Source organism: Loxodonta africana, chromosome 13 (assembly GCF_030014295.1).
Source record: "Loxodonta africana isolate mLoxAfr1 chromosome 13, mLoxAfr1.hap2, whole genome shotgun sequence".
NCBI classification, from domain to species: domain Eukaryota; kingdom Metazoa; phylum Chordata; class Mammalia; order Proboscidea; family Elephantidae; genus Loxodonta; species Loxodonta africana.
Genome location: NC_087354.1, coordinates 5,410,903 through 5,435,329, shown reverse-complemented (window position 1 = coordinate 5,435,329; position 24,427 = coordinate 5,410,903). Strand labels below are relative to the sequence as shown.

Here is a 24,427-nt window from a genome sequence, read left to right as displayed (position 1 = left end):
TCTCATGAACTTAAATGCAAAAATCCTCAACAAAATTCTAGCCAATATAATTCAACAACATATCAATAAAATAATTCACCATGACCAGGTGGGATTCACACCAGGTAAGCAGGGATGGTTCAAAATTAGAAAAACAATTAATGTAATCCATCATATAAATAAAACAAAAGACAAGAATCACATGATTTTATCAATTGATACAAAACAGGCATTTGACAAAGTTCAACACCCATTTGTGATAAAAACTCTCAGCAAAACAGGAATAGAAGGAAAATTCCTCAACATAATAAAGGGCATTTATACAAAGCCAATAGCCAACATCCTAAAAGGAGAGAGCCTGAAAGCATTCCCATTGAGATTGGGAACCAGGCAGGGATACACTTTATCCCTACTCTTATTCAACATTGTACTGGAGGTCCTAGCCAGAGAAGTTAGGCTAGATAAAGAAATAAAGGGTATCCAAATTGGCAAGGAAGAAGTAAAAGTATCTCTATTTGCAGATGACACGATCTTATACACAGAAAACCCTAAGGAATCCTCCAGAAAATCATTGAAACTAATAGAAGAGTTCAGCAGAGTATCGGGATACAAGATAAACATACAAAAATCAGTTGGATTTCTCTACACCAACAAAAAGAACATCAAAGAGGAAATCACCAAATCAATACCATTTACAATAGCCCCCAAGAAGATAAAATGCTTAGGAATAAATCTTACCAGAATGTAAAAGACTTACACAAAAAAAACTACAAAACACTTCCCTGCAAGAAACCAAAAGACCTAGATAAGTGGAAAAATATACCTTGCTCATGGATAGGAAGACTTAACATTATAAAAATGTCTATTCTACCAAAAGCGATCTATAGATTTAAAGCATTTCCAATCCAAGTTCCAACAACATTTTTTAATGAGCTGGAGAAACAAATCACCAACTTCATATGGAAGGGAAAGGGGCCCTGGATAAGTAAAGCATTGCTGAAAAGGAAGAACAACGTGGGAAGCCTCACTCTACCTGATCTTAGAACCTATTATACCACCACAGTAGTCAAAACAGCCTGGTACTGGGACAACAGATACATAGACTAATGGAACAGAACTGAGAATCTAGACATAAATCCATCCACATATGAGCAGCTGATATTTGACAAAGGCGCCAAAGCAGTTCAAAGGGGAAAAGATAGCCTTTTTAACAAATGGTGCTGGCATAACTGGACATCCAAAAAAATGAAACAAGACCCATAATTCACACCATAAACAAAAAAAAACAAGCTCAAAATGGATCAAAGACCTGAATAGAAAAATTAAAGAGATAAAAATCATGGAAGAAAAAATAGGGACAACGTTAGGAGCCCTAATACATGGCATAAACACCATGCAAAACATTACTAACAATGCAGAAAAGAAAGTAGATAACTGGGAGCTCTTAAAAATCAAACACCTATGCTCATCCAAAGGCTTCAGCAAAAGAGTAAAAAGATTATCTACAGACTGGGAAAAAGTTTTTAGCTATGACATTTCTGATCAGCTTCTGATCTCTAAAATCTACATGATACTGCAAAAACTCAACTACAAAAAGGCAAATAACCCAATTAAAAAATGGGCAAAGGATATGAACAGGCACTTCAGGTAGCCAACAGATACATGAAGAAATGCTCACAAATATTAGCCATTAGAGAAATGAAATCAAAACTACAATGAGATTTCATCTCACTTCAACAAGGCTGGCATTAATCTAAAAAACACAAAAAATAAATGTTGGAGAGGTTGTGGAGAGACCGGAACACTTATACACTCCTGGTGGGAATGTAAAATGGTACAACTACTTTAGAAATCGATTTGGTGCTTCCTTAAAAAAACTAGAAATAGAACTACTTTAAGATCCAGCAATCCCACACCTTGGAATATATCCTAGAGAATTAAGACCCTTTACATGAACAGGTATTTGCACATCCATGTTCACCACAGTACTGGTTACAATAGAAAAAAGATGGAAGCAACGAGGGTACCCATCAACGGATAAATGGATAACTTATGGTATATTCACTCAATGGAATACTTTGCATCGATAAAGAACAGTGATGAATCTGTGGAACATTTCATAACATGCACGAATCTGGAAGGCATTATGCTGAGTGAAATTAGTCAGTTGCAAAAAGACAAACATTGTATAAGACCACTATTATAAGAACTCAAGAAATAGCTTAAACAGAGAAGAAAATATTCTTTGACAGTTACGAGAGGGGGAAGGGAGGGGGAGGGACAGACGGAGGGAGAGGGGTTTTCACCAATTAGTAGATAAGAATTATTTAGGTGAAGGGAAAGACCACACACAATATAGGTGAGGTCAGCACAACTGGACTAAACTAAAAGCAATGAAGTATCCTGAATAAATTGAATGCTTCGAAGGCAGCGTAGCAGGGGCGGGGGTTTGGGGACCATGGTTTCAGGGGATATCTAAGTCAACTGGCATTAACAAAATCTACTAAGAAGGACATTCTGCATCCCTCTTTGGAGAGTGGCTTCTGGAGTCTTAAACGCTAGCAAGTGGCCATCTAAGATGATCAATGGGTCTCAACCCACCTAGAGCAAAGGGGAATGAAGAATACCAAAAACACAAGGTAATTATGAGCCCAAGAGACAGAAAGGACCACATAAACCAGAGACTGCACCAGCCTGTGACTAGAAGAGCTAGATGGTGCCCAGCTACAACCAATGACCGCCCTGACAGGGAACACAATGGAGAGCCCCTGAGGGAGGAGGAGAGCAGCGGGATGCAGACCCCAAATTCTCGTGAAGAGACCAGACTTAATGGTCTGACTGAGACTAGAAGGACCCCAGAGGTCATGGTCCCCAGACATTCTGTTAGCCCAAGACAGGAGCCATTCCCAAAGCCAACTCCTCAGACATGGGTTGGACTGGACTATGGGATAGAAAACGATACTGGTGAAGAATGAGCTTCTTGGATCAAGTAGACACATGAGACTATGTGGGCATCTCCTGTCTGGAGGGGAGATGAGAGAGCAGAGGGGGTCAGAAGCTGGCCAAATGGACATGAAAATAGAGAGTGCAGGGAAGGAGTGTGCTGTCTCATCAGGGAGAGACAAGTAGGAGTATATAACCCACCCACTGCCGTCAAGTCGTTTCCTACTCATAGTGACCCTATAGGACAGAGTAGAACTTCCCGATAGAGTTTCCAAGGAGCGCCTGGCGGATTCGAACTGCCAACCTCTTGGTTAGCAGCTGTAGAACTTAACCACTACACCATCAGGTAATTTTTGTACAAGAGACTGACTTGAGTTGTAAACTCGCACTTAAAGCACAATAAAATTTTTTTAAAAAAAGAAAAGGTATGTCACATCACATAATTTACCTGTTTAGTACCACTTATAGGTTTTCCACTGAAATCAGAATAAAATCCAAGACCCACATCATGGTGTAGAAAGCCCCTTGTGATGAGGCATCCACTGAGCTTTCCCAGCTAAGCTCCCTCTACTTTCCTCTCTTTCCAAGCCGAATCTAAGGAAACCTCATAGTTTGGCCCCATTCATTTGTTTAATTTCTTCCTGGAACTGTTCACACCTGGAAGACAAGAGTTTGTGTTTACTTGCCTAATGTCTTATCCCACAGGAATGTCAGTCCATAAACACTGTGGTTTATTCTCTTCACCTGGGTATTTCAATACCCAGCTCTGGTGCTCCCATCACCTGACTCTAGTGCCCAATCACCTAGCTCAGCACAAAACCTGATCAAGTGCTCAGGAATAGCTACTGGATTGGTGAATGCTGTAAGCATGTGAGGCCCTTTGATTCTTCCACTTCTTATTGCCGACAGACAGTCACCCACCACATCCTGAAGTTGTACTTCTCAAATACAGGCCATCCCCTATAGCCTACTGCCACTCTTTAGATTCGGAACACCCCATATCTCACCCTGGACTTCTACGACTAAATCCTAATGTGTTTCCTAACTCAGTCTGCTCAACCCCTGTGCTCATCACCCACAGCATGCCCATCCCCTACAGCATGCCCATTCTTCACAGCACCACCAGGGGGATCCTCAGAAAAAGATCTGTGACCAACTACCTGACCACGTGATGGTCCTCCCCACCACAGTGCCTTCATGCCTAACCTCACTGTTGAAGGCGCTCCCACCTTCTCAAACTGCCCCAGGGTCCCTGCCATTGGACAAGCTGGGCCTGTGCCAACACCCTAGCCTGTGTGAGCCTCGCCAAGGCAGGGAGGGGTGTTACCTCAGATCATTTAACAGGGAGTGCTAGCCCAAGGTCATCACTTTCAGATAAAGGCTTTTATATGTGGCATAAAGAAGCTTCTCTTTTCAGATACATAATGTAGCCCATATTTCAAAGAATGAGGAAAATCAATTGTGAAATATTCAACAGAAATGGAAAAATTCAAGATGAAAAGACAAATAAGAAGCTATTCATCCACTTAAAGGGTTAGAGTGCCAGATCCCTATTAACAAAAGACAGATGTTTTATTATAATTACAGATAGCCCAGTGTCCTTAAATTGCTGAGAAATCCATACTCAGCCACACAATAGACACAAATAGCACCTTTAATGGCATTTTGAATAAAATGATAAGAAGTCCCACAACAAAGGAGGACACTGAGAAGAGGGCATACAATGTTGGTTTAAAATTTATTGGTTTTATGTACAAGTCCTTCAGCATAGCCCACACTGATTCCCTTTTATTTTAGTTTTGAATAGTGTGAATGATGGTTCTCTCATCTTCCAAGCAGATGACCTTGGGAATAGGACATGAGCATCCTAAACCTTAGCTCTATTTGCATAAAGCTTGGGTGATAATATCACTGGCCTCATAGGTTTATTGTCGGGATTAAGCTCTTAAAACAATGAAAACTCTGAATAAAAAAATAGGTGTTAGTTAATACTGTTAGAAGGTTCCTAGGTGACACAAATGGTTTTCACTCAGTTACTAACCTAAAGGTTGGGGATTCAAATTCACCCAGAGGTGGTCTTAAATGCTAACAAGCGGCCATCTAAGATGCATCAATTGGTCTCAACCCACCTGGATCAAAGGAGAATGAAGAACTCCAAGGACACAAGGTTATTACGAGCCCAAGAGACAGAAAGTGTCACATGAACTAGAGGCTTACATCATCCTGACACCAGAAGAACTAGATGGCGCCCAGCCACAACCAATGACTGACCTGACAGGGAGCACAACAGAGAACCCCTGAGGGAGCAGGAGATCAGTGGGATGCAGACCCCAAATTCTCATAAAAAGACTAGACTTAATGGTCTGACTGAGACTAGAAGAATCCTGGTGGTCATGGTCACCAAACCTTCTGTTGGCCCAGGACAGGAACCATTCCCGAAGGCAACTCATCAGGCATGGATTGGACTGGACAATGGGTTGGAGAGAGATGCTGATGAGGAGTGAGCTGCTTGTATCAGGTGGACACTTGAGACTATGTTGGCATCTCCTGTCTGGAGGGGAGATGAGAGGGTGGAGGGGGTTAGGAGCTGGCGAAATGGACACGAAAATAGAGAATGGAGGGAGAAAGTGGGCTGACTTATTAGGGGGAGAGTAAATGGGAGTATGCAGTAAGGTGTACATAAGTTTATATGTGAGACACTGACTTGATTTGTAAACTTTCACTTAAAAAAAAAAAATTAAAGCACAATAAAAATTATTAAAAAAAAAAATTCACCCAGAGGTACCATAGAAGAAAAGGTCTGACAATCCGCTTCCATTAAGATTATAGTCAAGAAAACCCTATGAAGTAGTTCTTCATAACACATGGATTCACCATATGTTGGGATCGACTGGACAGTAACAGGTTTGGTTTTGTTTAATATCGTTAGAGCAAAAGAAGTGAACCTACTAACTATACTATGACCTACAGACATGGCAAATTCTATAGGTGTGCAGAAGGTGTATGTGTTTATACATAAAGATATACTGACTGGTACGCATATGGAGAGGTAGAGGGTTAAGACGGGTTTTCATTTATTCATTAATTTGACAAGAATTTATTGGGGCCTCTGGGCTGGATGCTAGAGGTAGGAAAGTGAGCAAAAAGAGACATGGGCATGGGGTTCCAGAGCCTCACAGGTACATGCATACTTACCACAGAATGAGAGTCACTGAACCTCAGATGTAGAAAGGCCTTTAAATGTCATCTTCCTTCTGGTTCCTGGATATTTTTTTTTTTAAACTCCAGAAATCATTTCCATTTAAATTGTGTGGCTTCTCCAGTACAGCCTACTGATTTATGTTATATACATATATTTTAAATATTATTATTTATATTGAAAACTCTCCTAATCTGGCAAAGGCCTTCCTTTCAGTGATGAATCAAATCTGGAATACACATATTTTACGTGTAAAATGTCTTAAAAGAATATTGGAACTACATATAAGACCATCCTCTTAAACAACTGATCACGGGAAAGTGCTTTGTTCGTCTAAAGTTAATACTGCTGAAAGAAGTAGTTAACCTCTTTTAGTTTCCTTTGAAGACTCATCATTTTGAAGGAAAACTTTGAAACATTGATCCTAGAATACACTCTCTTCTTCATGATCCTGAAGGCATTTTGGAGGCTACTGAAGCAAGAAAAAAGGTTCCTTTAGGCCTTACTCTTTGTTACAATTTATTCTTTGTTATTTATTAAAAATTAAACTTATTCCATCTGAACTTAAATTTTCAAAACAAGAGTACACGGTTACAGTGGGGTAGCTTGTAGCAGTCCAGTGCTCTCTCTAAGAACGAACAGAAAAGCCAGGTAAAATAGAAAATCATAAATTATTTGAAGAAGTCAGATGCAGAGAAGCTGGGCTCACTGTGGTAGATCAAATCCCCTGTATGTCACTCCCTAGAACTTGTCTCCTACTAGCAGGGTATGTGATGTTAAGGACTGGCAAAGAGTGGCTGCTAGAGATTATAGAAACCAGTAGAGGTTGAGAGAAAAATTGAAGTTTGGGGCAGCAAAGGCAGTCAAATAAGACGGGACAAGAACCCAGAGAACACACAAGGATGGTGAGCCAAACATACAATACTTGAGACTTTCAAAATGTCTGAAGACATTTGCTGCTAAGCCACACAGAAAAGAGGTTAAAAAGCAACCAGAAAATAGCTAAAAAGAACAGCAGAATTTTGAGCCATTATATGATGCTGGAAATTCAAAAATTAGAGTTTAGGACCTTCATGGAATGGCCTTGGGATGCAACCTGGACTCTAACTTGGAAACTCTTGGGAGATATCCTATAGCAGTGGGCGAGAACCAGTTCAAGTCAATTCAGACCTTTAGAGAGTGAAGAAAACCTCACCCAAAGCCTCTACAATTTTTATACAAACTCAAAATTACGCAAACATAGGAAGAAAGAGATCCAAGCAATAAAACAGACAATAGAAACAGCACCACAGGTGATCAAGATATTGCCTTTATAAATTATGGATTTTAACGATTAACAGGTCAAGAAAATAGCAAGATGGAGAATTTCACTAGAGACCTGAAATCTGTTAGAAAATATGAAATTAAAACTTCAGAACTGAAAGCTACACTAACTGAAATTAAGAACTCAGTAGATGTCTTTAACAGATAATTAGACACAGATGAGGAGTGGCTTAGCATACTAGAAGATAGGTCAGAAAAGTCTCCACTGACTGAACCATGAACAGCAGAAGGATGAGAGAATAGAACAAGCATAAGAAACAAATGGGAGAAGGTAGAAACACTCATGTGACTGGAGTCCTAGACTGTGAAGAGAAAGAGAGAGATGCAGAAACAACATTTAAAGAAATAATAGCCAACATTTTCAAAAACTAATGAAGGGTACTGTTATGGATTGAATTGTGTCCCCCAAAAGATGTGTTGTAAATCCTAACCCCTATACTTCTGAATGTAATTCCATTTGGTAATAGGGCTTTCTTCATTGTGTTAATGAGATCATAACAGTGTAGGGTATGTCTTAAGCCAATCACCTCCAAGATACAGAAACAGTGAATTAGGCACAGAAATGCAAGCAGAGATGGGGGAAGATAGATGCCAGGCCACATGAAGATTGCCAAGGAACTGAGGAATAGAAGCTGAAAGGAGACAAGGATCTTCCCCCAGAACTGCCAGAGAGAGAAAGCCTTCCACTAGCGACTGTGCCCTGAATTTGGACTTCTAGCCTCCTAAACTGTGAGAAAATTAGTCTCTGTTTGTTAAAGCCATTGTCTTAGTTACCTAGTGCCACTATAACAGAATACCACAAGTGGATGGCATTAACAAACAGAAATTTATCTTCTCACAGTTTAAGAAGCTAGAAGTCCGAATTCAGAGCTCTGGCTCGAGGGCAAGTCTTTTTCTTTCTATTGGCTGTGGAGAAAGGTCCATGTCAGTCAGGGCAGCCTCTTCTCAGCTGTGTCGTGTCCGCAGGCAGCTCTCACTCGCCTTCGACCCACCCTCTGCCCTGCTCAGGCAAATATTACAAAGCTCTTTAGCTTTGCTGATAAGTACCCAGAGGCACCCCACTCCACCAGGAAGCCTTCTACCTGAAGGCACTTGGCTCTCTGTCATCCCATTAGCCAGCTTCTGCACTGCATCACACAGGTCTCCTGGTTCTCCTGCCACTGTTTCTCTGCTCCTGCTTCTTGCCATCTTTCATCGTCTCCAGTGTTACAGCTCTCTCTCTGTATCCTGGTTCTTGGAGGTTCTCAGCACAGGGACCCCAGCTCCAAAAGATGTGTTCTGGTCCCATCTCTTCTTCTCAGTAGTGAACTGAGGTCCTTATCGCTGCTTGCTTCTCTCTCCTTTTATCTCTTGTAACATAAAAGGTGTGATTCAAGCAAAGGTATGGCTTGCGTAAGAGTGGTGACTCAAGATACATCCCACCCTAATCCTGCTTCTTTAACACATAGAGGTCAGGATTTACAACACACAAAATGGAGGATTATAGGATAATGACTTCAAATCACAAAATAGAAGATTCTAGCCAAGTTAACACACAATTCGGGGGGACACAATTCAATCCACGACAGCAATCCACGTGTGGTATTTCTGTTATAGCATCACAGATAACTAAGGCAGGTATAAAACTGCAGATGAAAAATTTGCTATAAACCTCAAGCAGATAAATGCAGAGAAAACCAAAGGGTCGCTGTGGTGCTGCACTCTTGACTTCTTTTGGAAGGATGAACATTCCTGGGCCACCCTCTAGTAATAATAAACCTTCATGGAATAGAATTTCCCTCCTTCCCTGCTATCTTTTGTTGACATCACCTCCTAATGTCACACCTGAAAACTTCAGCCAAGAGTGGAATGGAACAGGGATGGGCTCCACAGGTGTCACCCCCCCAATGTGTTCATGTACCCTGTTGTCCTACCTCTCCTCACCAAGGACCTCGTCACCATGAACAAGTATAAATAAATAAATAAGGACTAGTAATTCTAATTCAAACTTCTCGCCTACCGGTCAAGATTTAGGGGGAGATCACCTCATCAGAGAAATCTATTCCAGTTCCCAACAACTCTCCAAGGGGGAAGCCTGCCTTAGCAAGTCCTTCTCACCCTGCAGTAGTTATCAGTTGACTTCTCCCCCTCCTCTGTAGCCTACAATTCCCATGAGGAAACTAAGCCATCAATTCTAAGGGCAAACTGAATATTTGGTACAAAGTAATCTCACAGTTACAGAAGTTCACAAAAATCCCTATATACGCAAACATGACAACCTGTTTCCAAAATAATTTTTTAACTCTACTGCTACAAAGGCTGTGTGTGTGCGTGTGTGTGTGTGTTAGAAATAAATTAGTATTATCTAAAGGTGCTGAATAAAGTGATATGTAACAAATCTAAGAAAAGAAAACAAAAAAAAATTACATCAATAAGAGATCACTCTCTTTATGAAGTCGGCTGACCAAATGCTTATCAGGAAAAAGTAAATATTATGTTTACACTTTGCTTTTAAGATACAGCCACTCTACAGCCCAGCAATTGTGTAAAGTGAATACTCTTATTCATTTTACCTTTTTCCCATTTTTCACCAGGTTATGAATGACATGAGGATTTTTTCGAGTGAGCTGTAAATTATAATTTTACTCCTACATGCAACCTTCATATAATCAGAGTAAAGATGAACATTTTAAAATATTTTTCTACTAATTTTGCCGGGGTCATTTCTACCCACAGAACGCTGTAACAATAGGGAGGCATTTGGACAATCTCCCACACCCAGCCTCACACATCCCACAAACCCAGCAGCAAATGCGAAGTTGTGAACACAGAGAAGACATCCAGTGGACAGGGGTTCCCATGTCCCTTGAGTTTTTCAGCGCCTTTGTGTGCTCCTAGAATTCTTCCCTACTCCACACAGGAAGGCATGGCACAACACATACATACAGAGATGTGTGTGATAGCTAAGTACTTTCTTACAGGGAAGAAATTCTTTTACATTGAAAATAGATATTTCTTGAGGTCATTTTGATTGCACATCTGTGGGAATATCCTACTCAGTGAAATCACATGAGTGATTCTATGCACATTAAAAAAGAAAAAAAAACAAACCCACTGCCGTTGAGTCAATTCTGACTCCTAGCAACCCTATAAGACAGAGTAGAACTGCCCCCATAGGGTTTCCAAGGTTGTAAATCTTTACGGAAGCAGACTGCCACATCTTTCTCCCAAGGAGGGGCTGGTAGATTTGAACTGCTGACCTTTCAGTTAGCACCTAAGCACTTAATCACTGTGCCACCAGGGTTCCTTCTATATACATATTCCTGTTTAAAAAAAAAAAAAAGACAATTGATGCATCTGCAGAGCTCAGCTAAAGACAGAAATATGAGCTGGGTAATCTCTGATCCTTTCCTGAGAAACACTAAAAGGCAGATCTCTTGGATCTTAATAAAAAGGAACTAAAAGTCAAAAAGCTGTCATATAGATTCATCCCGTGTATTCATGAAGTCAAATACAACCAATGACTGCATAATTACAGACATCCCCACCAAGATAACTAGGAGCTGTAAATATGTGTATGGAGGAGGGGGGACTACTTCTTAATCATGAGATCAATGCTTCACTGCTAGTGTCACATGTCCTACTTCTAGGTTTTTACCATTTAAACTATTAACAAATGCCCCAGATTTAAGAAATCAACTGTGAGTTCTAGACCAGCATGGTGAACCTCAGACAGAAATCCACAATGAGCATGGAAGCAAGAACAGATGCCAGGTCATCAGATCAGAAATAAAGTAGCTTCTTACCATGTTTATCGACGACACAGGCCCAATGCTGTTAACATAAATGTCGACATCAATTACAGTCGGCTTTACTGTGGAGAAAAACACATGTGTGTTAATATTTGGTGCCAGAGGAGAGGAAAGCAATATTGAACTTCCCAATGACCAGGTGATACCTCAAGGAATGTTTGAAAAATATGGATTTTTCTTTAGGATTTTCCTGTAGTTACAATACAAACTCTGTCTGCCTTACCTTTTAAAATTTTCAGTAGAAAGATTCTTACTTATATTTAAAAATAAGTTCTAGGAACATGTTTACAAAGTACAAGTTGTCAGTGATAGGTGACTATATAGATATTCTGTAACATTAGTTAAGCTGATTATATGTCTAAGCTATAAGATAAAACATAAGGTAATACATAAGCAATTTAATGTCAAAATTTTACTATAAAATCAAACACAGGATTCTGGGAAGATGTCAGTGCAAACAGATCACAGTTTCAAATCAAACCAAAAAATCAAACCCACTGTTGTCGAGTGGATTCCAACTCACTGAAACCCGAAAGGACAGAGTAGAACTGCTCCATAGGGTTTCCAAGGCTGTAAACCTTTGTGGAAGTGGACTGCCACATCCTTCTCTCATGGACAGGCTAGTGGGTTCAAACTTTTGATTAGCAGCTGAGCATTTAACCACTGCACCACAGGGGCTTCCCATCTTTCCAACACTCCTCCACAAATAACAGCAAGAAAACAGTGCTTGGCCTTGAGGGATTCTGAATCAGGGAACAGAGGACAGCAGCAGGAAATTGCAGAAAGGCAAGAATCAAGGAGTCAACTACAAGTTGCATATGGTAGAAAAATTGCTTCTCCCACGATTCCTGCCCCTTCCCGCAACTGCACCTGCCATTGGCTGCTGTGAACTGGGAAAGTGACCCCACTAAAGAAGCCTGCTTCCCTAACCACCACACCCCCTTCCTATGAAGCGACAGGACACCAAGCTTCTCTAAAACCAACAAGGCAGACCTTCCTGTAAGTCCATTCAGAGCATGCCAGCCTCTCCCCCACTTGGTAACTCTGAGCTGCCAGGCTACTTTGAATTGCTACAGAAGGCCCCCTGCAGTGGAGTCATGGCTCCCATTGCCAATACTCTGCTTGTCTGCTTGTGCAACCCATAACTCAGGCCTCAGAAATCAACAAGACACATCTTCCCAGGGGTCAGTTCAGGTCTGCCTGCCCCCATACACCCAGTTGGTGCTGAGAACTGCTGACTGAGACTGCTGTGAGCTAGGAAGTGAAGCCTGCACCCACATTCAACATAGTATCAGTGAGGCTCTGAAATCAACAAGGCCAGTCTCCCTGGGGGTCCATTTTGAGTGTGCCAGTCCCACCCCAACCAGTACCTGTCAGCTGCCAGACTGCTGCAAATTGCTACAGAAGGTCCCTTGCAGTGGAGTGGACTCCCACAACCAGCTCTCTGCCTACTTGCACAAAGTGGACACTCCACAGCTCAAGTCTCCAAAATTAAAAGGGCTGATCTCCTTAGGGGTCATTTTGGGTACAATTGCTCCCCCTTCTGGTCAGCATTGAGAATTCTGACCGAGGTTGCTATGAGCTAGGAAGTAATCACCTTGAGTGGAGCCTACACCTACAACCTGTGGGGCTCCGACATGAATGAAGCAGATCTCCCTGGGGATTTCTTCAGAGTACACTAGCCTGTCTCTCACCTGGTAAGTGCTGGCTGCTGGGCTGATATAAATTGCTACAGAAGGTCCTCTGCCACAGAACTAGGAGGTGGGTCACTTAAGTGAAGCCTGCTCCACCAACCAACACAGGGCCACAGGGGCTCACTCTGAAATTAGCAAGAGAGATCTCTCTGAGGTTGGTCTGGGGTGTGTCAACCCCTCTTCCTCTTGATAGAAAAGTCTGCTTGTGCTTTCACTGAATGCCAGTACAGATTTAAGTGGTCCCCAGAAAGCATGAAAAGAAGCCTCAGGCAAAACTTGAGGTCAGCACCCAGCCTCACAAGGTGCTCATTAAGTGTGGGGTTTCCAACTGAAAAAAACAGTTGCAGAATCAGGGAAGAAGAGGAAGTGATAACTAGAGAGAGAGGATTGCACCCTCTGGTGGACATATTGATCTCTGTGTGTTTCTCTGGTGTATTTATGAGCTATTGAAAGTTGAAAACCAAGATATGGAACTTTCAAATTCTAACTACAACAGGGAGAAATGAGGGGCTATCACAAGAAAGTGGTAAGCAAGGTCCAAAGGCTCTACCTGCCTAAGAGTTCCTTGCAGAAAGAAGTGTGGGAAAAGACACCTAATACTAGGGAAAACTGAGAAACTTAACACTTTGGAAATTCTAATGCCTCCTAAAGAATCACATGACACACAAAAATAGGAGGAAAAAATGGCCAATCCAATGAATAAGAAAAAAAGAGTGATATTTAGTCTACAGAAGCTCAAATTCTTAACACAATGAAAGAAAATAACACAACAATATTAAACATAATGGAAGAACTAGGGGAAACATAGACAAAGATCTAGAATAAATCAGGAAAACAACACATAAAAAAAAAAGAGCCAGATGCTCTAAAAAGAAACCAAACAAATACTGGAACAGAGAGACAATAACTGAAATGAGAAACACAATGGAAGGATATAACAACAGATTTGATTAGGCAGAAGAAAGGATCAGTGAATTAAGGGGATAAGATAGTTGAAAATTACAGAGGCTGGAGAGCAGCAAGGAGGACCCTTGGTGGCATAGTGGTTAAGAGCTGAGCTGTGAACCAAAAGATCAGCAGTTCGAATCCACCAGCTGCTCCTTGGAAACCTTATGGGGCAGTTCCACTCTGTCCTATAGGGTCTCTATCAGTTGAAATTGACTAAATGGCAATGGGTTTGGGTTTTTTTTGTTCAATATGGGACAAAACACCTAGAAAGAGGATCAACAAGGAAGTAGAGGACCTGAGTGACACTATAAACCAACTATACCTAACAGACATATGTAAAACACTTTACCCAATAAGAACATTTTATTTCTATACATTCTATTCATTCTACTCCAGTGCACAAGGATCATTCTCTGGGATAGACCACCTGTTAGGTCATATAGCAAATCTTCATAAAGAGAAAAAGATTGAAATCATGCAAAGTGTTTTCTTTGACCACAATGGAGTGAAACTAGAAATCAAGAACAGAAAAAAAAAAAAAAATGGAAAATACACAAACATATGGAAATTAAGAAAAATATTAATTCACCAACGGGCCAAATAAGAAATCACAAATTACTTAGAGTCAAATGAAAATGAAAGCACAAAATACCAAAACTTGTCGGATGCAGTAAAAGCAATCCTAAAAGGAAAATGTATAACAGTAAATGCCTACATGAAAAAAAGATTTCAAATCAATATCCTAACTCTACAACTTGAGGAACTAGAAAGAGAAGAGCAAACTGAGCCTAAACATACGAAAATAAAGGAAATAACAAAATGAGAGCAGAAATAAGTGAACAGAATCAACCAAACCAGAAGTTTTTTTTTAAGGATCAATATTGACAAACCTTTAGCTAAACAAAGAAAAAAAAAAAAAAAGATACAAATAACCAAATTAAGAAACAAAATGGAGACGTACAACCCTGACCCAATAGAAATTAAAAGAATGCTGACAGAATATTCTGAACAGCTGTGTGCCAACAAACAATAACCTAGATGAAATGGACAAATTCTTAAAAACACATGTTATGGACTGAATTGTGTTCCCCAAAAATGTGTATCAACTTGGCTAGGAGAAGATTCCCAGTATAGTGTGATTGTCAGCTGTTTTGTCATCTGATGTGATTTTCCTATGTGATATATATCCTACCACCATGTTGTTAATGAGGAGGGAATAGACACAGTTACCTTAATGAGGCAGAGCTCAATCTACAAGATTAAGTTGTATGTTGGTCAATCTGTTTTGAGATATAAAAGACAGAAGTGAGCAGAGAGACAGGGAACCTCATAACACCAAGAAAGAAGCACTGAGAGCACAGCACATCCTTTGGACCCTCGGTTCTTATGCTGAGAAGCTCCTAGACAAGAAGATTGATGACAAGGACCTTTCTCCAAAGCCAACAGAGAGGGTAAGGCTTTCCCTGGAGCTGGCTCCCTGAATTTGGACTTCTAGCCTCCTAAGCTCTGAAAGAATAAACTTCTCTTTGTTAAAGCCATTCACTTGTGGTATTTCTGTTATAGCTGCACAAGATAACTAAGACAGAACACAACCTACCTAAACTGACACAAGAAGATACAGAAAATCTCAACAAACCCATAACAAGTGACAAGACTGAATCAATAATGAAAAACTTTCTATTCAAAAATAAATAAGTAAATCCTGGACCACGTGGCTTCACTAATGAACTCTACCAAACATTTAGAGAAGAACTGACACTAACTCTGTTTAAACTCTTCCAAAAAAGAGAAGGAAGGAATACCCTGTAATTCATTCTATAAAGCAAACAACCTTGATACCAAAACAAGACAAAGTCACCACAAAACTGCAGGCCAATATTCCTTCTATAGATGCAAAAATCCTCAACAAAATACTAACGGCTCATTTTGCTTGAAAGAAAATTACTCTGCTTCCCTGTCAGCCATGGGCCTGAGTGAGGTCAGTAATGAGTTGCTGTTAGGGAGACCTGTGAGTAAAGGAGCTGATACCCTCTGGAAGTGGGGACTCTCCATTGACTGTACCCATCCTCAGCACTCAGTAGCTGACAAAGGAGAGAACAATATCAATTTCAGAATATTTCTGTGCAGAAGGAACATGAACAAAATTGCTGAAACTTTCCACAAGAAACTAGTTTTTATTGTGCTTTAAGTGAAAGTTTACAAATCAAGTCAGTCTCTCACACAAAAATTTATATACACCTTGCTACATACTCCCAACTACTCTCCCCCAATGAGACAGCCCACTCTCTCCCTCCACTCTCTCTTTTCACGACCATTTCACCAGTTTCTAACCCCCTTTACTCTCTCATCTCCCCTCCAGGCAGGAGATGCCAGCATAGTCTCAAGTGTCCACCTGATCCAAGAAGCTCACTCCTCACCAGCTTCCCTCTCCAACCCATTGTCCAGTCCAATCCATGTCTGAGGAGTTGGCTTCAGGAATGGTTCCTGTCCTGGGCCAACATTATATGCTGCCTACAAGAGACACACCTTAGACTTAGAGACACAAACTGAAACTCAAAGGATGGAAAAAAAAATCTCAGGAAAACAACAACCAAAAAAGAGCAGAAGTGGCAATAGTAATTTCTGACAAAATAGACTTTAAAGTTAAATACATCATAAAGGATAAGGAAGGACACTATATAATGATTAAAGGGACAATACACTAAGAACATAACCATATTAAATATTTATGCACCCAATGACAGGCCTGAAAGATACATAAAACAAACTCCATCAGCATTGAAAAGTGAGACAGCTCCACAATAATAGTAGGAGACTTCAACACACCACTTTCAGTGAAGGACAGGACATCCAGAAAGATGCTCAATAAAGACATGGAAGACCTAAAGGCCCCAGTCAACCAACTTGACCTCATAGACTTATACAGAACACTCCACCCAACAGCAACCAAGTACACTTTCGTTTCTAGTGCACATGGAACATTCTCTAGAATAAACCACATGTTAGGTCGTAAAGCAAGCCTTAGCAGAATCCAAAACACTGAAATATTACAAAGCATCTTCTCTGACCATAAGGCCATAAAAGTGGAAATCAATAACAGGAAAAGCAGGGAAAAAAATCAAACACTTGGAAACTGAACATTGCCCTGCTCAAAAAAGACTGGATTATAGATGACAATAAGGATGGAATAAAGAAATTCATAGAATCCAATGAGAATGAATACACTTCCCATCAGAACGTTTGGGACACAGCAAAAGCAGTGCTCAGAGGCCAATTTATATCAATAAATGCATATACACAAAAAGAAGAAAGGGCTAAAATCAAATAATTATCCCTACAACCTGAACAAATTGAAAGGGAATAACAAAAGAAACCCTCAAACACCAGAACAAAACAAATAATAAAAATTAGAGCTGAACTAAATGAAATAGAAAACAGAAAATCAATTGAAAGAATTAACAAGACCAAAAGCCAGGTTTTTGAAAAAATCAACAAAACTGATATACCACTGGCCAAACTGACAAAAGAAAAACAGGAGAGGAAGCAAATAAGCCAGATAAGAAATGAGATGGGTGATGTTACAACAGACCCAACTGAAATTAAAAGAATCATATCCGATTACTATGAGAAATTGTACTCTAACAAACGTGAAAACCTAGAAGAAATGGATGAATCCTACAAACACACTACCTAAACTAACACAAACAAAGGTAGAACAAATAAATAGACTCATAACAAAAGAAGAGATAGAAAAGGTAATCAAAAAACTCCCAACAAAAAAAAAAAAGCCCTGGTCCCGATGGCTTCACTGCAGAGTTCTACCAAACTTTCAGAGAGGGGTTAACACCACTACTACTAACAGTAACTCAGAGCATAGAAAAGGATAGAATACTAACAAACTCATTCTATGAAGCCACCATATCCCTGATACCAAAACCAGGTAAAGGCACCACAAGAAAAGAAAATTACAGACCTATATCCCTCATGAACGTAGATGCAAAAATCCTTAACAAAATTCTAGCCAAGAGAATTCAACAACATATCAATAAAATAATTCACCATGACCAAGTGGGGTTCATACCTGGTATGCAGGGATACTTCAACATTACAAAAACAATTAATATAATCCACCACATAAATAAAACAAAAGACAAGAATCACATGATTTTATCAACTGATGCAGAAAAGGCATTTGACAAAGTTCAACACTCATTCATGATAAAAACTTTCAGTAAAATAGGAATAGAACGAAAATTCCACGACCTAATAAAGGGCATTTATACAAAGCCAACAACCAACACCACCCTAAATGGAGAGAGCCTGAAAGCATTCCCACTGAGATCAGGAACCACACAAGGATGCCCTTTATCACCGCTCTTATTCAACATTGTGTTGGAGGTCCTAGCCAGAGCAATTAGGCTAGATAAAGAAATAAAGCGCATCCAGATTGGCAAGGAAGAAGTCAAAGTATCTGTATTTGCAGATGACATGATCCTATACACAGAAAACCCTAAGGAATCCTCCAGAAAACTACTGAAACTAATAGAAGAGTTCAGCAGAGTATCGGGATACAAGATAAACTTACAAAAATCAGTTGGATTCCTCTACACCAGCAAAAAGAACATCAAAGAGGAAATCACCAAATCAATGCCATTTACAGTAGCCCCAAGAAGATAAAATACTTAGGAATAAATCTTAACACAGATGTAAAAGTCTTATACAAAGAAAACTACAGTACACTTCTGCAAGAAACCAAGAAAGATTTACACATAAGTGGAAAAACATACCTTGCTCATGGATAGGAAGGCTTAACATTATAAAAATGTCTGTTCTACCAAAAGGGATCTATACATTTAATGCAATTCCAATCCAAATCCCAACGACATTCTTTAATGAGATGGAGAAACAAATCACCAACTTCATTTGGAAGGGAAAGAGGACCCTGATAAATAAGGCATTTTACTGAAAAAGAATAACAAAGTGGGCGGCTTTACTTTACCTGATTTTAGGACCTATTATACAGCCACAGTAGTCAAAACAGCCTGGTACTGGGACAACAACAGATACATAGACCAATGGAACAGATTGAGAATCCAGACATAAATCCATCCACATATGAGCAGTTGATATTTGACAAAGGCCCCAAAACAGTTAAATGGGGAAAAGACAGTCTTTTTAACAAATGGTGCTGGCCTAACTGGATATCCATCTGCAAAAAAATGAAACAAGACCCATACCTCACTCCATGTACAAAAACTAACTCAAAATGGATCAAAGACCTAAATATAAAATCTAAAACTATAAAGATCATGGAAGAAAAAATAGGACAATGTTAGGAGCCCTAATACATGGCACAAACAGTATACAAAACATTACTAAGAATGCAGAAGAAAAACTAGATAACTGGGAGCTCCTAAAAATCAAACACCTGTGATCATCCAAAGACTTCACCAAAAGAGTAAAAAGACTACCTACAGACTGGGAAAAGGTTTTTAGCTATGACATTTCTGATCAGTGCCTGATCTAAATCTACATGATACTGCAAAAGCTCAACTACAAAAGGACAAATAACCCAATTAAAAAATGGGCACAAGATATGAATAGACACTTCACTAAAGAAGACATTCAGGTAGCTAACAGATATATGAGGAAATGTTCACGATCATTAGCCATTAGAGAAATGCAGATCAAAACTACAATGAGATTTCATCTCACTTCAACAAGGCTGGCATTAATCCAAAAAACACAAAATAATAAATGTTAGAGAGGCTGTGGAGAGATTGGGACACTTCTACACTGCTGGTGGGAAGGTGAAATGGTAAAATCACTTTGGAAATCGATTTGGTGCTTCCTTAAAAATCTAGAAATAGAACTACCATAGGACCCAGCAATCCCACTCCTCAGAATATATCCTAGAGAAATAAGAGCCTTTACACGAATGTATATATGCACACCCATAACGACTGCAGCACTATTTACAATAGCAAAAAGATGGAAGCAACCAAGGTGCCCATCAACAGATGAGTGGATAAATAATTTATGCACACAATGGAATACTACGCATTGATAAAGAACTGTGAGGAATCTGTGAAACATTTCATAACATGGAGGAAGCTGGAAGGCATTATGCTGAGTGAAATAAGTCAGTTGCAAAATGACAAATATTGTATAAGACCACTAGGATAAGAACTTGAGAAATAGTTTAAACTGAGAAGAAAACATTCTTTTATGGCTACAAGGGGGGGGGAGGGGGTATTCACTTATTAGGTAGTAGATAAGAACTACTTTAGGTGAATGGAAAGACAACACACAATACAGGGGAGGTCAGCACGACTGGACTAAACGATAAGCAAAGAAGTTTCCTGAGTAAACTGAATGCTTCGAAGGTCAGTGTAGCAGGGGCAGGAGTTTGGGAACCATGGTTTCAGGGGATATCTAATTCAATTGGCATAATAAAATCTATGAAAAAAAAAATTCTGCATCCCACTTTGATGAGCGGCGTCTGGGGTCCTAAACACTAGCAAGCAGCCATCTAAGATGCATCAGTTGGTCCCGGCCCACCTGGATCAAAAGAGAATGAAGAACTCCAAGGACACAAGGTAATTACGAGCCCAAGAGACAGAAAGGGCCACATGAACCAGAGACTACATCATCTTGAGACCAGAAGAACTAGATGGTGCCCAGCTACAACCGATGACTGCCCTGACAGGGAACACAACAGAGAACCCCTGAGGCAGCAGAAGAGCAGTGGGATGCAGGCCACAAATTCTCATAAAAAGATCAGACTTAATGGTCTGACTGAGACTGGAAGGACCCCGGTGGTCATGGCCCCCAGACCTTCTGTTGGCCTAGAACAGGAACCATTTCCGAAGCCAACTCTTCAGACAAGGATTGGACTGGACAATGGGTTGAAGAGGGATGCTGGTGAGGAGTGAGCTTCCTGGATCAGGTGGACACTTGAGACTATGTTGGCATCTCCTGCCTGGAGGGGAGATGAGAGGGTAGAGGGGGTTAGAAGCTGGCGAAATGGACGTGAAAAAAAGAGTGGAGGGAGAGAGCGGGCTGTCTCATTCGGGGGAGAGTAATTGGGAGTATGTAGCAGTGGCTGGCTAGCAAGGTGTATATAAGTTTTTGTGGGAGAGACTGACCAGATTTGTAAACTTTCACTTAAAGCACAATAAAAATTATTAAAAAAAAAAAAACTGTTGGCATTTCGAAAAACAGGCTGACAATATGCTCTGTGCCCTGTACGTTGTTGGTGTTGTTAAGTGTGGTCGAGTCAGTTCCGACTCATGGCAGCACTATGTACAACAGAACAAAACACTGCCCAGTCCCACGTGATGCCCACAATCCTTGACATGCTTGAGCCCATTATTGCAGCCACTGTGTCAATTCATCTCTTGTAAATCCTCTTTTTTACTGACCCTGTACTTTACCAATCATGATGTCCTTTTCCGGGGACTGATCTCTCCTAACAACATGTCCAAAGTATGTAAGATGTAGTATCACCATCCTTCCTTCTAAGGAGCATTATGATTGTACTTCTTCCAAGACAGATTTGCTCTTTTTTTGCAGTCCATGGTACAGTCAATATTCTTTGCCAGCACCACAATTCAAAGGCATCAATTCTTCTTATGTCTTCCTTATTTACTGTCCAGCTTTTACACACATATGATGCAATTGAAAATACCACAGCTTAAGTCAGCAGCACCTTAGTGTTCAAGGTGACATCTTTGCTTTTCAACACTTTAAAGAGGTCTTTTAAATCAGATTTGTCCAATGCAATATGTATTTTGATTTCTTGACTTCTACTTCCATGGGTGTTGATTGTGGATCCATGTCAAATGAAATCCTTGACAACTTCAGTCTTCTCTCCGTTCATTATGATATTGGTCCAGTAGTGAGGATATTTGTTTTCTTTATGTTGAGGTATGATCCATACTGAAGGCTGTGGTCTCTGATCTTCATCAGTAAGTGCTTCAAGTCCTCTTCACTTTCAGCAAGCAAGGTTATGTCATCTGCATAACACAGGTTGTTAGTGAGTCTTCCTCCACTCCTGATGCCCCATTCTTCTTCATATAGTCCAGCTTCTCAGACTATTTGCTCAGCATACAGATTAAGTATAGTGACAGGATACAACCCTGATGCACACCTTTCCTGACTTTAATCCACACGATATACCCTTGTGCTGTTCAACGACTGCCTCTTGATCTATGTACAAGTTCCTCATGAGCACAATTAAGTGTTCTGGAATTCCCCTTCTTTGCAATGTTATCCGTAATTTGTTATGATCCACACAGTCCAATAACTTTGCAAAGTCAATAAAACACACGTAAGCATCTTTCTGGTAGTCTCTGCTTTCAGCCAAGATCCATCTGACATCAGAAATGATATCCCTGGTTCCAAGTCCTCTTCTGAATCCAGCTTTAATTTCTGGCAGTTCCCTGTGATATACTGCTGCAGCCACTTCTGAATGATCTTCAGCAAAATTTTACTTGTAGGTAATGTTAATGATATGGTTCAATAATTTCTGCATTCAGTTGGACCGCCTCTCTTGGGAATAGGCATAAATATGGATCTCTTCCAGTCAGTTGGCCAGGTAGCTGTCTTCCAAATTTCTTGGCATAGATGAGTGAGCACTTCCAGTGCTGCATTCATTTGTTGACACGTCTCAGTTGATATTCCGTCAATTCCTGGAGCCTTGTTTTTTGCCAATGCCTTCAGTGCAGCTTGGACTTCTTCCTTCAGTACCATTGGTTCCTGATCATGTGCTACCTCCTGAAATAAATGAACATCATGCAGCTCTTTTTGGTACAGTGACTCCATATTCCTTCCATCTTCTTTTGATGTTTCCTGAGTCATTCAATGTTTTTGCCAAAGAATCCTGCAAAATTGCACCTTGAGGCTTGAATTTTTTTTCAGTTCTTTCAGCTTGAAAAATGCCAAGCATGTTCTTCCCTTTTGACTTTCTAACTCCAAGTCTTTGCACGTCATTACAAATCTTTACTTTTTCTTCTGGAGCCACCGTTTGAAATCTTCTGTTCAGCTCTTTTACTTTATTTTTCCTTTTGCTGTAGCTACTCAATGTTCAAAAGCAAGTTTCAGAGTCTCTTATGACATCCATTTTGGTCTTTTCTCTCTTTCCTGTCTTTTTAATGACTCCTTGCTTCATGTATGATGTCCTTGATGTCATTCCACAACTCATCTGGTCTTCAGTCATTAGTGTTTCACGCATCAAATCTATTCTTGAGAAGATCTCTAAACTTAGGTTGGATATACTCAAGGTCATACTTTGGCTCTTGTCGACTTGTTCTAATTTTTTTCAGTTTCAACTTGAACTTGCATATGAGCAATTGATGGTCTGTTCCACAGTCAGCCCCGGCCTTGTTCTGACTGATGACATTGAGCTTTTCTATCTTCTCTTTCCACAGATGTAGTCTATTTGATTCCTGTGTATTGCATCTGGTGAGGACCATGTGTATAGTACCTGTTTATGTTGGTGAAAAAAGGTATTTGCAATGAAGAAGTCATTGATCTTGCAAAATTCTGTCATGAGATATCCAATATCATTTCTATCACCAAGGCCATATTTTCCAACTACTGATCCTTCTTGTTTCCAATTTTTGCTTTCCAATCACCAATAATTATCAGTGCATCCTGATTGCATGTTCAATCAATTTCAGATTGCAGATGTTGGTAAAAATATTCAGTTTCTTCATCTTTGGCCTTATTGGTTGGTGCATAAATTTGAATAATAGTCATATTAACTGGCTCTCCTTGTAGGCATACAGGTATTATCCTACCACCGACAGCATTGTACTTCAGGATAAATTTTGAAATGTTCTTTTTGATGATGAATGCAGCCCCATTTCTCTTGTCATTCCCGGCATAGTTGACCATATGATTGTCCAAATCAAAATGGCTAATACCAGTCCATTTCAGCTCACTAATGCCTAGGATATTGATGTTTATGGGTTCCATTTCATTTTTGATGATTTGCAATTTTTCCAGATTCATACTTCATACATTCCAGGTTCTGATTATTAATGGATGTTTGCAGCTGTTTCTTCTCATTTTGAGTCATGCCACATCAGCAAATGAAGGTCCCTAAGGCTTGACTTCATCCAGGTCACTAAGATCGACTCTACTTCAAAGACACAGCTCTTCCCCAGTCGTCTTTTCGGTGCCTTCCAACCTGGAGGGCTCATCTTCCGGCACTGTATCATACAATGTTCTGCTGCTATTTGTAAGGTTTTCACTGGCTAATTCTTTTCAGAAGTAGACTGCCGGGTCCTTCTTCCTAGTCTGTCTTAGTCTAGAAGCTCAGCTGAAACCTGTCCTCCACGGATGACCCTGCTGGCATCTGAATACCGGTGGCAAAGCTTCCGGCATCACAGCAACACTCAAGCCCCCACAGAAGGACAAACTGACAGACCTGTCAGGGGTGCTCTGTATATAACACTTAAATTTCATATAAAGCAATATTCTTCATCTTAGTTTAAGCTTTGCTAATTGTTATGAATACTAAGTAGGGCTTTTCTTCAATGTAA

At 40.1% G+C, this 24,427-nt stretch overlaps 1 protein-coding gene across 1 annotated transcript in view; it reads right to left on the bottom strand.

Moving 5' to 3' along the window:
* GABRG3 (gamma-aminobutyric acid type A receptor subunit gamma3) overlaps nucleotides 1-24,427 on the bottom strand; it is a 971,382-nt gene that overhangs the window by 889,947 nt on the left and 57,008 nt on the right. Inside the window, exon 3 of the mRNA XM_003420641.3 lies at nucleotides 11,230-11,297. Coding sequence (XP_003420689.1) covers nucleotides 11,230-11,297 — 68 coding nt within the window. The remainder of the gene's footprint in view (nucleotides 1-11,229; nucleotides 11,298-24,427) is intronic.